Genomic DNA, 13,773 nt, shown 5'->3' with positions numbered 1-13,773 from the left:
TCATGTTACGAGGTTTATGTCGGCGATTTGATTTTGATGAGAATATAAATTATTCGTACTTTTTGAAATTGGAAACGGACTATATTCACGAAGGAACGAAGTAGTCATTCATTTTATTTACATTGGGCACAATGTTTCTATATTTTCTGCTTCAAGTAATAACTTCTTAATAAAGCACCTTCACCATATAATATTACAAGTTGATACGGCACTGAAATTCTTTGCTTGGAATAAAAGATCAGGCATTCCATAATAATAATTCTACTCAATTTGCAGTTGTATTCTAATCATTTTGGGATCATTAAGGCCATCCCCTGAGCAAACGACCTTGACCATATATTTGCCGCGTTGCCGAGATCGCGCCAAAATCCATTTTTTTTACTTAAGAGGATACACCAGGGGCTAGAGAAATGAAAAAAAAGTACGTGTAATATCTATAGCTGTCTCCCTTACCTCAGGCCTATACCGCAGAACGCGATAGAGACAACTGCAGAAAATCAACAATTCGTTGTCCCCTGATTCCTTCTCCAAAACTTAACCGATTTAAGTACTTTTTTCATTAAAGATTAAAAAAAGGCTTGAGCTGTGTTCCTATGTTTTTTTTTTGTATAATCCAGCCAAATCTGTTTTCTGGATGTTTGAACACAGCGGAAAATCTGGCCATTTTTTTAAGGTTTTTGAACGTTCATATCTTATTTAATAATTAAATTATGAAACAAAAGAAAACATAGAGACATTGTATTAGTGGCCGTAGATATTCAGGAAAAAAATTATAACTCTACTAGGATTATCCAGGGAGGAAACAGGGGACAACGTTTGTATGGAAAAAAGGCGGTGTGGACTCCTCTTAAGTAACTTATGTTATTTGTATTTTTTTTTTTTTTTTTTATTAAATAAGGGGGCAAACGAGCAAACGGGTCACCTGATGGTAAGCAACTACCGTCGCCCATGGACACTCGCAACATCAGAAGAGCTGCAGGTGCGTTGCCGGCCTTTTAAGAGGGTATACGCTCTTTTCTTGAAGGTTTGCAGGTCGTATCGGTCCGGAAATACTGCTGGTGACAGCCCATTCCAGAGTTTTACAGTGCGCGGCAGAAAGTAAGTAAATACTAGGAAGATACTTACTGAATGTATGCTTGAATTTAAATAAATTGGTATTACTTTTGGAAGCCGATATCATGAGTATAAAAAACAAAAATAAATTAATAACTATGAAATGAACGTTCATATATTGAAGATTATTGCTGTATTTTTATCATAATTTTGTAGCTTTCAATTTATGAGTAAATAAGGCTCTAAAACGGTAAATTACGGCATCTCCGTAGGGGGAGCGTCTTAAGTGATCACACTGAAACCGAATTTAACCGAAATAAATTATTAGGCTTGTGATTAACTTGTTGGTGCCTGGAACTGCGTTTTAGGTTATCGCGCGGGATCCGTACATTTTTCAGGATAAAAAGTATCCTATGTTCTTATTTGGGACACAAACTCAATACCAAAGGAGGACGGGCGGAAATCTATGGGAAGTGTACCCACCACCAATAACTGTCACTATCTAAGAAGATAGAATTATAAAATATGATGGCCGAGAGGCTATCATATTTTGTAATTATGGGATCCGCCTCATATCACTGTCGGAAAAAGTTACAGCTAGAAGAAATCAATGAAAAATCATATTATACTCCAGATAGAAAAAACAGCTATATTTTGGGTTAGTTTAGGTTAGGTTAGCCTTCTGGGTTAGGTTAGGTTAGGAGGCTTACCTAACCTAACCTAACCTAACCCAGGAGCGGTCTCCACGCCGTGTGAGTACGGAACGGCAACAGTGCGCGTGCGCATTAACATCATGGTTTTAGCAATTTTAAATGTCAAGAAAATAAATAATTATTGTTATTTTATATCTGGAATTAAACGATTTTACATTGATTTATTTTACCTACTTATAACTTTTAACACAGTGATATGAGGGTGGCCCCCTTAATAAGAATTATGCTATACTGTACTCGGCGAAACATGGCGGCAGCGGTCACTGACTCCCTGTAAAAAAATTGTCATTTTCTATATAAAACGCGATTGACAGTGAAATGTCAGATGTTGTCAATCGCGGCTTTGTATAGAAAATGACAAGTTTTTGACAGGGAGTCAATGACCACTACCGCCATATTTCGCCGAGTACTATAGTCACAAAAAAGCTTTCTAATGACATAGTCTCAGAGTTATTAGTCGTGGGTATATTCTGTCCATCTCCTTTGAGCCCAAACCGCTGAACCAATGTTTGGTTCAGCGGTTTGGGTGCTTTCGCATTTATGAAGTATTGATTTGATTTATTAATATGAATTCGATATTCCTTAGGTATTTTCACTATGTTATTAAATATTCCATAATGTTTGAAGATACAATAATAATATTGAATTAATTAGTTTTCCCTCGTGTAAACATTGAATACTTGAGGAGAAAATAGGGAACCCTGTTGTACCTCACGAGCAATGTTAGAACAGGCTTAAATATTATTGTATTTTAGGAACTAAAAATCCATGCTAATCCATACTAATATTATAAATGCGAAAGTGTGTCTGTCTGTCTGCACAGATATACTTTGAGTCCCGGGTAAGGACATTGGATACTTTTTGTTCCGAAAAAATTTACGGTCCCCGCGCGATAAACGAGTTTTGGCGCAACGGAGTTGCGGGCATCAGCTAGTGTTTAATATTTTTTGCACTAACCTTTTCTTACAAGTCTGTTCACTTTAAATAGTATATAATTACCTATATATAGCAACTTTTGACCACATATTTCTAACTGAAATGAAAAGAGGGGTGTTATAATAATTTAATGTGTTTGTCTGTCTCCCTGTATGTGTGAGTGTATGTGTACACCTTCCATCGTAGCGTCAATGCGATAGGATCAATTTCAATCTAGTTTTTAGGGTTCCGTACCATAATGATAAAAACGGGACCCTAAAACGAAGACTTCGATACTGTCCGTCTGTCTGTCTGTCTGTTTGTCCATGTTCCATGTGTCTGTCTGTCTTCAGGCTGTAACTCAATAACGAAAATAGCTAGGAAGTTGAAATTTTGACAGATTATGTATTTCTGTTCCCGCTGTAACAACAAATACAAAATAAAATAAATATTTAGGGTTGGCTTCCATACAACAAACAATATTTTTTTGGCATTTTTGATCGATATCAATGATAGCAACAGGTAGGCCCCTGAAATGATCACAAAATACTCAATAGGGATGACAACAAGGTCAAAGATTAGCTGATTTTTAAAATAAAATAATGACATAGCGATAAAAACTAAGTATTCTCAAAATTTCAGCTTCATGACTTACGTATTTTTTTTGTTATGAGCCTTCAAAGTTGGATAGTCAAGTAAATTTTTTTAATAAAATTTCTTAACTTTTATATACCATTCGATAAGTTATCTAATTTATAACAATTTTTCTTATGAAACCACTTTCATAAATGCAATATTCGCGTCACAGTTAGCTGTCATTTTGTGTGGAGCGTTTTAGGAAGGCATAAGATAATTTTATTATGTGAGTTTTTAAATTGTGATATGTTGGAGAGTTTTTAAGCCATCAGAGACGTTTTTTCACCGATGGTTCTATTTATCAACAAGAAAAAAAAATAGTCGTCATGCCTTTTGGATTTATAATTTTATATTTAATACTTAATAAAATTAAAAATTAAGCACCCACACAAAAAGCACAATTTTTGCCCATTTTTGCTCTATAATAGTACGGAACCCCTCGTGTGCGAGTCCAACTCGCACTTGCTGATTTCTTTTGTGTTTTTAGCAAGTTCATCAGTCTGCTCATTGCTAAAAAATTGTGGTTCATCTGGTTAGTTTTGTATTTGGAACTTTTTTTTATTTCTTAATTTAATTTTGTCGATACACATATTATACAAAATAAAATATTTTAGTCTTATAAAAGTATTATGGGTCTTTCTATTCTACATTTTCCAGAATTGGTGGATAAGATATTATTATATTACCTGTAGGGAGGGAAAACACGGGGAGGGGAAGCGGAAATCGAAGCTTTTCTTACAAACAAACAAACATTTTCTCTTTATATTTGTATAGATTATTATAAAACCAATGAAACAAAAGGTTAACGACTCGTATAAAAACATAATTATTATGCACTACTATAATAAAATAATTATAACATTACGTCAATAATTATATATTATAGAAGTTGCTTCGTTATTATTTATTGTAATTTTTAACGAATGACTCATTATCACCAAATTCGAATTAGTTTGTTAACCGACCCCAAAAATGGAAAAGATATTTCCACCTCTGCATTTTCTCTCAGACATTACACCATACCATACTAATATTATAAATACGAAAGTGTGTCTGCCTGCATGGGCGTACCGAGGGGGGGGGGGGGGGGGGGGGGGCAGAGGGGCGCAGCTGCCCCCTCCTGGTTCATGTTGACGTTCCTACTAAGTATATTATCTAGTACTTTTATCTATAAAAATTAAAAATTAAGAACGAATTTTTGCCATTTGTTTGCAATACAATATTTTTACAACTAAAAATTATATTTTTTTTATTCTTTATAAACACCTAGCCTATGAAAAATCTGATTTGCCCCCCCCTGGCCCAGAACCTGGGTGATTTGCCCCCCCCCCCCCCCCCCCCCCTGGCACCAGAACCTGGGTAATTTGCCCTCCCCTGGCCCAGAACCTGGGTACGCCCATGTCTGCCTGTCTGATACTGATCTGATAGTTGAGATACTTTGAGTCCCGGGAAAGAACATAGGATATTTTTTATCCCGAAAATTTTAAATCAATTTTATCCCGCGCGATAATCGAATTTTGGCGCAACGGAGTTGCGGGCGTCATTTACTAATAATATAAGTAGATAAGTACTCTGCGGTAAGATCATAATATTATATAACGCAATGCAACCTAAAAGAGAGTGACAATTTTGTACAACTTTAAGGCACGGAGTAATTTTTTTTTAATATTGAGAATGATGAAAGATGAGAACTTTGAGATTTGATGCATATTGGCTGTTTTCAACAAGATGACTGTCATTATGACCTGTGCTTGAGGCATATTATTTGATCCTGTCGCCTACCGGACTGATCATTATGGATAGTAATATTTTTGGCCATCTACCTGCTTCTATAACTGGTGTCAGCTTATTTTAATCAACAGACAGACAACAAAAGCTTTTGCGATGTATCATCAAAATTACCTGTCATATTATATAATTAACGGTATAATTATTTAAATAAAACAGGACGCCATTAGAGTTAACATCCTGACGATGACATTTTGTGTGGGTTTGGCGTCATTTAGCATTCATTTATGGTAATATTAGGATTTGCCAACTTCTTGTTGGAATGCAAAATTTCCTTAAATGGAATGTTAAATAATAATCAAACATTAAATATTCACTCGCCCAGATATCTATCCTGGGATCATCATGTTATATTATGTCTCTTACTAAGCGAAGGAAATAGCATGATATTTTACCGTGTTATTTTGACTCAGATCTGCGTAAGTGAGGCAGGTAGAGGATGATAAAAGTTGACTTGCGAGCTCTGGCTTGAGTGCCAACGCGCTGACCACGAAGCCACAAAGGTCGTTAATAATTTTAGTTGGCGTTGACCGGGAACATGAAACTTAATGTTTTTATGACAAAAAATATTTAAATAACAACATTTACCATTGTATCTGTAGCTTATCCCACGTTCCCAAATATTTAACAATTATTTATATTAAAATCTAATTAACTTTATTCTAAATACATATTATACAATACAACTTAACCAATAAAACAAGCCTACAAATTCCTCAATTAAGAATGCCTAGATAAAGGTTAACTTTTGGTCATCATGAAGGTCATATAAAGTTGAGTTGTAATATTCTTTTGTCGGAACACAAACGAGTTTTCTCGAAGCTTAACAGACGTGTGTGGAGTGTAATTACATACGATCGATCGAAATTAATATGAACATTTAAAATAGTGTGTAAAAACGAACAAAATGTCGCGTATAGAGAACGGTGTTGAATTGAAAGATAGAAATGGTGAAAATGGAAAAAATGGTGCGAGTCCACAACAAACTGAACCTAAAACGGTAACACAACAAATTAAAAGACTATTTAAAGGTATCACTGTAGAGCCCTTTCTTCTATGCTATATTTTACCATTAGCGCTTTCTTCTGCGACCGTGCAGAAGTTTAACATGGAGAAAGCCTGTCGTGTAGATCTTGGTTATTCAGAAGATATTTGCAATAAAGCGATAGGGGGAGAATCTGACGACAATATCACAGCAAATGCCCTGACAGAAACCCAAGTGCTGGTGGCAGATATGACGGCATGGCAGTCACCGCTACAGAGTTCCGTACCGGCTATTATGATTCTATTCATTGGAGCTTGGAGTGACAGGACTGGAAACCGGAAGACTCTGATGTTAATGCCTGTTATTGGGGAGATAATTTCTGCTATAGGATTACTGTTTGCGAGATATTTCTTCTTGGAATGGCCACTGTGGGCGACTGCAGTAATTGAGGCATTACCAACTGCTTTATCGGGCGGATTATCTGTAGCCCTAATGGGTGCTTATAGTTACGTTGCTGATGTAACCACTGTTGAGGAGAGGACTTTCAGAATAGGTATTGTGGGGATCATAGTGACCCTTGGAATTCCCTTAGGTACCTCAATAAGTGGTATTCTGGAGGAAACTGTTGGATATTACGGGATTTTCGGCATCAACGCCGGCTTGTATATTCTCGGGTTTATACACACTTTCTTCACAGTACGTGACGTTAGAAGAGTGTCAACGGAAGGAACGTTTCTACAAAAATTGAAAATGTTCTTCAATCCTTTAAATGCTTGGGCTTCGTTGTCCCTATTGGTATTGTCACCAAGGAAGCAATTGATTAATATATGGTTAATTGTTTTGGCACATATTATTGTGATTGGTCCTGTATCCGGTAAGATATATATAATTATTTTTATTTGAAATTATCTAGATGTTTCATTTTCTGTTAGTATTTTATGCATTGGAAACCTTTAAGAAATAGGTATAGACTAATAAAATAATAAGTAATACTATAAATATTTTAATGACACTAAACCCGATGCTAGTGACTCATTTACTATGGATTTAATAGGATGTTACATAGACTAAGTTTACAAACTATATATTTGGGTTTAAGTGATTTAATATAGTGAATACTGTAATTATTATATATCACTCGTCGAAAACTCAACGTTTACTCTTAAATAACTATCTACACCTGATACAAGTTAAATCATAGATATATAATTTACTAAAATTAAAAAAAAGTCTAATAATATAGTCGAAAAGGTGCAAGAATTCTGACTTTTCATAACTGATATACTAGTAATGGCGTTAAAATAACAAGGGACTCTCTTCCTTCCCGCATTATATACTTGTGTTTATAGTACTGAATGTTTTGGTATTTTCAGGCGAAGGATCAGTCCAGTTCTTGTACGTACTACAAAAGTATGGCATGGATGTCGTGGATTACACCGTGTTTGTTACATGTTCCATCCTCGTAGGAATTGCAGGTGAGCGTTTTTCCTTGTTTGTTTCTTAATAAATTGACGATTTTTTGCTTCCGAACCTCGTGATATCATATCCTGATACATCTCGATATAAAATTATTAAAAAACGAAGGTCAGAAATACTCGCTTAACGGTGTCTAGGTATGCAAAGCTTATAATGTAACTTGTTTATACCAGACGTATACATCATCGCCGTTCCTCTTTGCGTTGCTCAGTAATTGAACAATAAAGCTACTGCATACGATGCTAATGAATGATAATAAGATGTTAAGTTAATCAATCATCTATCACCTATATTTCGGTGCATAGGTGACACATTTTCAAAGAACGTGCGTCTTTAAAATCAGGTTCTAAGATTTTCATTTTTTCATTTCAGGTGGTGCAATTTGTGTAACTTTATTCAGTAAATATCTGCAAATGCATGACAGCTTACTTGGTATCATCGCATCCACGAGTAAAGTAACATCTAGTTTTATTTATGGTTGGGCTCCAACGAATTTCTGGTTCTACTCCGGACCCATTTTCGATCTTTTTGGAACTTCGGGAACTCCAGTAGTAAGATCCCTTGGTACTAAAGTAGTGAAGCCGGAAGAAATTGGTAAGTTCGCAGTTACTGCTACTTTTCGTAGTTTCTTTGCTGATATTTGTACTCAAACTAAGCCATTTACCTACCCATGAGATAGAGATTTATATTCCTACTATAATACACTAAACAGGCGATTGCAAAAAATGGGAATGTTGTCTACAGGTCGTGAAAATAAAATAAGTGCTTACTGCTTAGTACCTTGGTTTAAATTGCGCATAAAGGGAGACTTATAATACACCCCTGTGGTACACCTTTAACTTTAATGTATTTAATCAATATTAAAAATTTAATTATATTAGCATAGAACTCGACTCTCGGTCGCTCGACAGACAAGGGGTATGATTTGAATTTTTATTATTCGTAGCTTGAAGTGAATGAAGTGTTAGGATATTCGTTATTGTTCACTACGTAATCGTAAGACTTAAAGAAATTAATAAATATCCTAGAACTTTTTGGATCAAGATCCCTCACTTTTTCTGATACCAGCCACTATTGTGTCTTGGGGTTTCTTGTCTTGAGATTGTCGTTCCAAACAGCTGATGCAAAACGTTATTTTTTCACAATATTATTTAATTTGTTTATTTCGATTTCAGGAAAAATGGCATCAGTTATTGGTTTTGTCGAAGCGATTGCACCGGCTATATACACACCAATGTATACTCAAATTTACACGATGTATATAGACACCGTACCAGGAATGTTTTACATAGTTGGCGGTATCATGACTATCCCAACGATCATTATTTATATGTAAGTGAACTTTCTTTTTCTTTGTTTTTCTTTCTATGCTATAGCAAGTCTCAACCATTTAAAAGTTAAAATACCTAGTTCCACTCGGTATATTAACTTTATGGTCTCAACAGCTTCCCGCATTTGATTTGACATATTTTTTTTCGATTTGTTTTTGTTGATAGAGTGTCACTGGCTAATTAAAGTTTTTAATAAATTTGTAACCAAGTTATTAATGACAAAAAATCATCTGAAAGCATAAATTTTCTTGTAATCGTCGTAAAATTATTATCAACTACAGAATTCACTTCAAATGGTAGTTTGTCCTCGAAAGTTTTAGTTTTCTCATGATCGCGACTGTCGTTAATTGTTACAGTTACTTCTTAATGAAATACATCAGGCACTAAATAGCTGCAGAATTAATTGCCTGATATGATCATGATCGCCTGTCATGCAATAGAATTCTAAAATATTAATGCTCTCAACTTATCAAACTATCTTTAAAAAATCTCCCCTTATAACTTTTTTTTCTCACTTTCTCACACATAATGTGAATCCTATTTTTATTGTTGTTCCGCCTTTTATGTTATCGTTATAATATTATGAATTATTTTCGGAAAAATACTATACTTTTTATCAGTCACTTTTAAACTGTTAAAATATCAAATTTTTTTCGCGAATTGAATTTACCGAGGAATTGTCTGCAAAAGTTATAAGCACTAGAACATTTTGATGTTAGGTCTTGAATAAATAAACAATAAAGTTTATTGTTACATATGACAATCATCATAATTACATACAGACATACATCTAACCTTCGACTTGATGTCTAATGGATCATTACGTTACAATGTTCAACTTTTCTCATTATATACGATTAAACAATTACATTAAAACTATGTAGATCCTGCTTGAAAATGGTCCATAATAATAATCATTTCCCATAATTTTTTAATTTGTGTTGATATTTTGTTTGTAAAATGTATACAGTATAAAACAAAAAAAAATATCTAAGGTTTAGACAGAGCTGCGAACTGCTGCAAATAAACTATGTAAAATGAGTGGTACCTAGTGTGAATGATAAAATATTTAACAACATACAGCTTTTTGTCTCCACTCTACACAGCTCTGTCTTTAACTGTAAAATAACATCTCATCAAAAACATGCTGTAAAAAACCAAGTCTCAAAACTCAGTTTTTCTACCGTAAAAAGTTGTGAGATCCATAAAATACCAAGTCGGTTAATTTATTTCGTCCGTTATTATCATATCAATAATATAAAGATTTTTAATATTGCTATGATAATAACTTACAAGTATATACCATAATTTAACCTGAAAGTTTGTGCTATTTAAAACCAAAAGGTACTTTAGCAATTACGTACCTAAAATATAGTTTTCTTAGATTTTTCGAAATCTAATGTTCGTGTATCGAAATTTAATCTGTACTAATAAGTACTTAGTGATTAATGATGCAAAAGTTTGAAAGACTGTTTTATTACTTTATTTTATTTACTTTTTTACTTAACTATAATTTTCACGCAAAAAATGCTCAATGCACTATTGATAAAAGATGTGATGAAGAGAGTATTTTGTGCACTGGATCAAAATAATATTACTAAGTATAGGCTTATTTTTGTTGCGTCCCGCGTTTAATTTTATCCATATTATAAAATCTTCCATTTTGCACTAGCTGTAGTTCTTCTTGAAAAATAATTTTGTAAATTATTACACGAATAAATTAAATTTAAATTATTTAATGAATCTTTATACTATTTCAGCCACATCTATATCATGTACCGACATCAGAAACGAGATGAAGTCAAAAATCCAGAGCGGAAGGAGCAGTATGCACATGAAAACGCCATCACTGTTTTGTAGAGTAATCTAGTTTATACAAAGATAACGTCACAGTGTTGTACTGACTTGTGACGTCACAGAATCAGGGCTGCCACAGAGGAGAATGAAGTAAAGTGGTCCAAATTTTCACCACTAACGAGACCCATATTGAAACGAGACCCATAATGAAAGTTACTCTATATATAAAATATAGAGTAACTTTCATTATGAGACAGTTAAAAAATAAGCTGTTAGTAAAAAGTTATGACCATAATACCTATATTGAAAAATTATTTTTGTGAGTGAAAATATTGATATTGATATTTATCTATTTCAGTGAAAACCTAATAGGAAATGTTAAGCGGCATGACATATTATAACATAGACTGAGTAGTTAAAAAGTGCAATGGATCATATTAACACTATTTTATATGGAATAAAATGCTAGAAAACTTTTTCATTTCGTCATAACTTTTTACTTAAAGGATATTTTTGGTTGCGGTCCAGTTATAATGATACCGAATTTAGCAGACCATTACGCAAATGTCATAGGTTGTGGACATTTGCACCAAACTCAATTTATGTTTATTATATCTACAATATTTTTCATACAAAATGGTAAAAAACACGACTTTTCATTCAGCCACAACTTTTCTCTGACAGGGTATTTTTGATTGCGGTCTGGTTATAATGATTCAGTATTCAGTAGACAATTTTAATATTATTTAAAGGTTAGTGGTGGAAATTTCGACCAGACTCCATACATTTAAAAACATACTCCTTTAGTTTCGTGACATGCGTATTTTTGAAGTGAAAACTTCTTTAGCGGCGTTGAGCACTTTTGTGGGATGGGTAAAAACTGTGAAACTCGCGTCAGATTCTCGTGCTGATCGAATCGAAATCGATTAATCGAACATTCGATTGTTTTTTTTCGATTGTCGATATTTTTTAATCGATTGTAATCAATCGATTAAAATCTCTCATCAAAAATCGGGTTTCAATTAATTAAAAAAAAATGGATTTTTTAAAAATCGATTTTCATAAAAAATGTGTTAAAAAATTGTACTTATGGGTTTCGATTAATTAAAAAAATCGATTTTTTAAAAAATCGATTTTCATAAAAAATTGTTTTAAAAAAATAATGCACAACGCTTATAATTAAGTTTTCACTTCTGCCGGCACTCCCGGAGTGCAACCCGTCTTTTTTTGTATTTCGATTCCTTTTGATGTAAGTGTAAACAAAGCTAAGGGTTTGCTATTTAATGCAAATCATGACGATTTTTTACCGATAATTTAAAAATATAAATACACGGTGTAACAAAATTAAGTGATAATACTTTAGGGTGTGTACGCGCTCCTCGTAGTCAGTTCACTGTGAAAGTAGCAGCGCTGAAACACCAATTTATTTTACCATACTTTTGTATGGGGAACCTCGTGACGCTGGGGCGCTTGCCCATATAAAAGTGAAAGAAAAATTTGGTCTTTCGGCGCTGCTGCTTTCACACTGAACTATCTACAAGGAACACATTCTCACGCTAAAGTATTATTACTTAGCTTTGTCACACCCTATATTAAATGGTTGAATTTCCTTTTGTTTACATTTGAATCAAAATGAACCGGAGCGAATTGACACGTCATAAGCCTTTTATGCGTGATTTTATTATAATATGTTTGGAACTCAAAATATTTCAAAATGCATTCCAAAAATCATCAAAATGTGTAAAATTTGGGTATTTATTAGTTTTGTCCAACAAGGTGTGCAATTTAAAAAGTTTAACTTATTTTAGTTAGGTAGCATAAGGGAGATCGCAGACGGCACACTTTTTGTGTGATCGAGTCTGCGACGCACATACAGTTTGCATGGCCGCGCCATGCAGACTGTATGTACCTAGACAAGACATGACTGTACTGTACTCCCTAAGTACTCTTCTAGCTGTAGTGTAATGCGTCTCAATTAATATTGTTATCAAATATTTCGAAACATTCTCTCTCAGGATACGGCATGACGTAGATTTTACATTAAAAATACTTACAAGAAACGTAACGCCAAAGACATAGTCAAAACGGTCCCAGTTAAACTCCAATATGCAATATAGTTTGTTCGAACATGATTTTGCATCAAAATGCGATGTCTAATTGTTGGACAATTTGCACATTTATTATCATCTAAGATTACTGTTGAATATCTGTAATATTATATTCATTAATTTTAAGAAGTAATTATACAGGCTGCAATTAAACCTTCCTGCCAAATTTAGATATATTGATCCTTGTTAAAAATAAAAATACATGTATTTTTTCTTTTATAGTCACTCAGTTCTAAAATTTCGAGAAATACCTTCCGAAAGTTATCCTAAAAAACACTACAATTAATGGACACGATGCGTCGACCGCGCGTGACGTGCCCCGCGCGCGCGCCTCATCCCGCGTCACCCCCTCTCATTCCCTCGCGCCGCGAGTGACCGTTCTGCAACGATTTTAAATGGGATAAAATATGTCATTGAAAAAAAAATATAACACCCAATTTTTTTTGGTTAAATGGAGAGTCCTAATGATACAAAATTAAGCCCTGGAAAAAATTTGGCAGGAAGGTTTAATTGCACCCTGTATTAGACCTATGATAGTCATAATATATTTAATCTGTTGTGATATCAATATAGTTATGATTACATATTTATTCATCGTTTTACATTTAAATAATTTACTTACACAATAAAATATTATTATAAAAAAAGTTTCGTACGAATTTTCCAAATTATTCATTTACTCATTCAAAGGTTGCTCTAGAAATTATTCAAGTTTTTTTGCTGACCTTTGAGCAATCGCCTCTCTTACAGTAACTTTTTGAATAAATCATGATTTTTTGTAATATTATGATTTTAAGAGCAAAATCTCTGAAGGTTTGATTGCAAGGAATAACAAGTTGGTATTTTTTAGCATGAAGGTGGTAAGACCAAGACTAGAAAAACACAAAAACAGTACTTACTTAAACTATTTTTTTTTTATGAAATAAGGGGGCAAACGAGCAAACGGGTCACCTGATGGAAAGCAACTTCCG

General features: G+C 33.8%; 1 protein-coding gene across 1 annotated transcript; it reads left to right on the top strand.

The window, feature by feature from the left end:
- Nucleotides 1-5,932: 5,932 nt before the first annotated feature.
- LOC121737112 (proton-coupled folate transporter-like) lies at nt 5,933-10,856 on the top strand. The gene is made up of 5 exons (XM_042128665.1): nt 5,933-6,964; nt 7,464-7,565; nt 7,939-8,160; nt 8,742-8,898; nt 10,658-10,856. The coding sequence occupies exons 1-5, from the start codon at nt 6,013-6,015 to the stop codon at nt 10,755-10,757; spliced, it is 1,533 nt and encodes a 510-aa protein (XP_041984599.1). The 5' UTR covers nt 5,933-6,012; the 3' UTR covers nt 10,758-10,856.
- The last annotated feature ends 2,917 nt before the right edge of the window (nt 10,857-13,773 follow it).

The sequence above is a fragment of the Aricia agestis genome, chromosome 20 (assembly GCF_905147365.1).
Source record: "Aricia agestis chromosome 20, ilAriAges1.1, whole genome shotgun sequence".
Classification (NCBI taxonomy): domain Eukaryota; kingdom Metazoa; phylum Arthropoda; class Insecta; order Lepidoptera; family Lycaenidae; genus Aricia; species Aricia agestis.
This window is presented reverse-complemented; position numbering and strand designations above follow the sequence as displayed.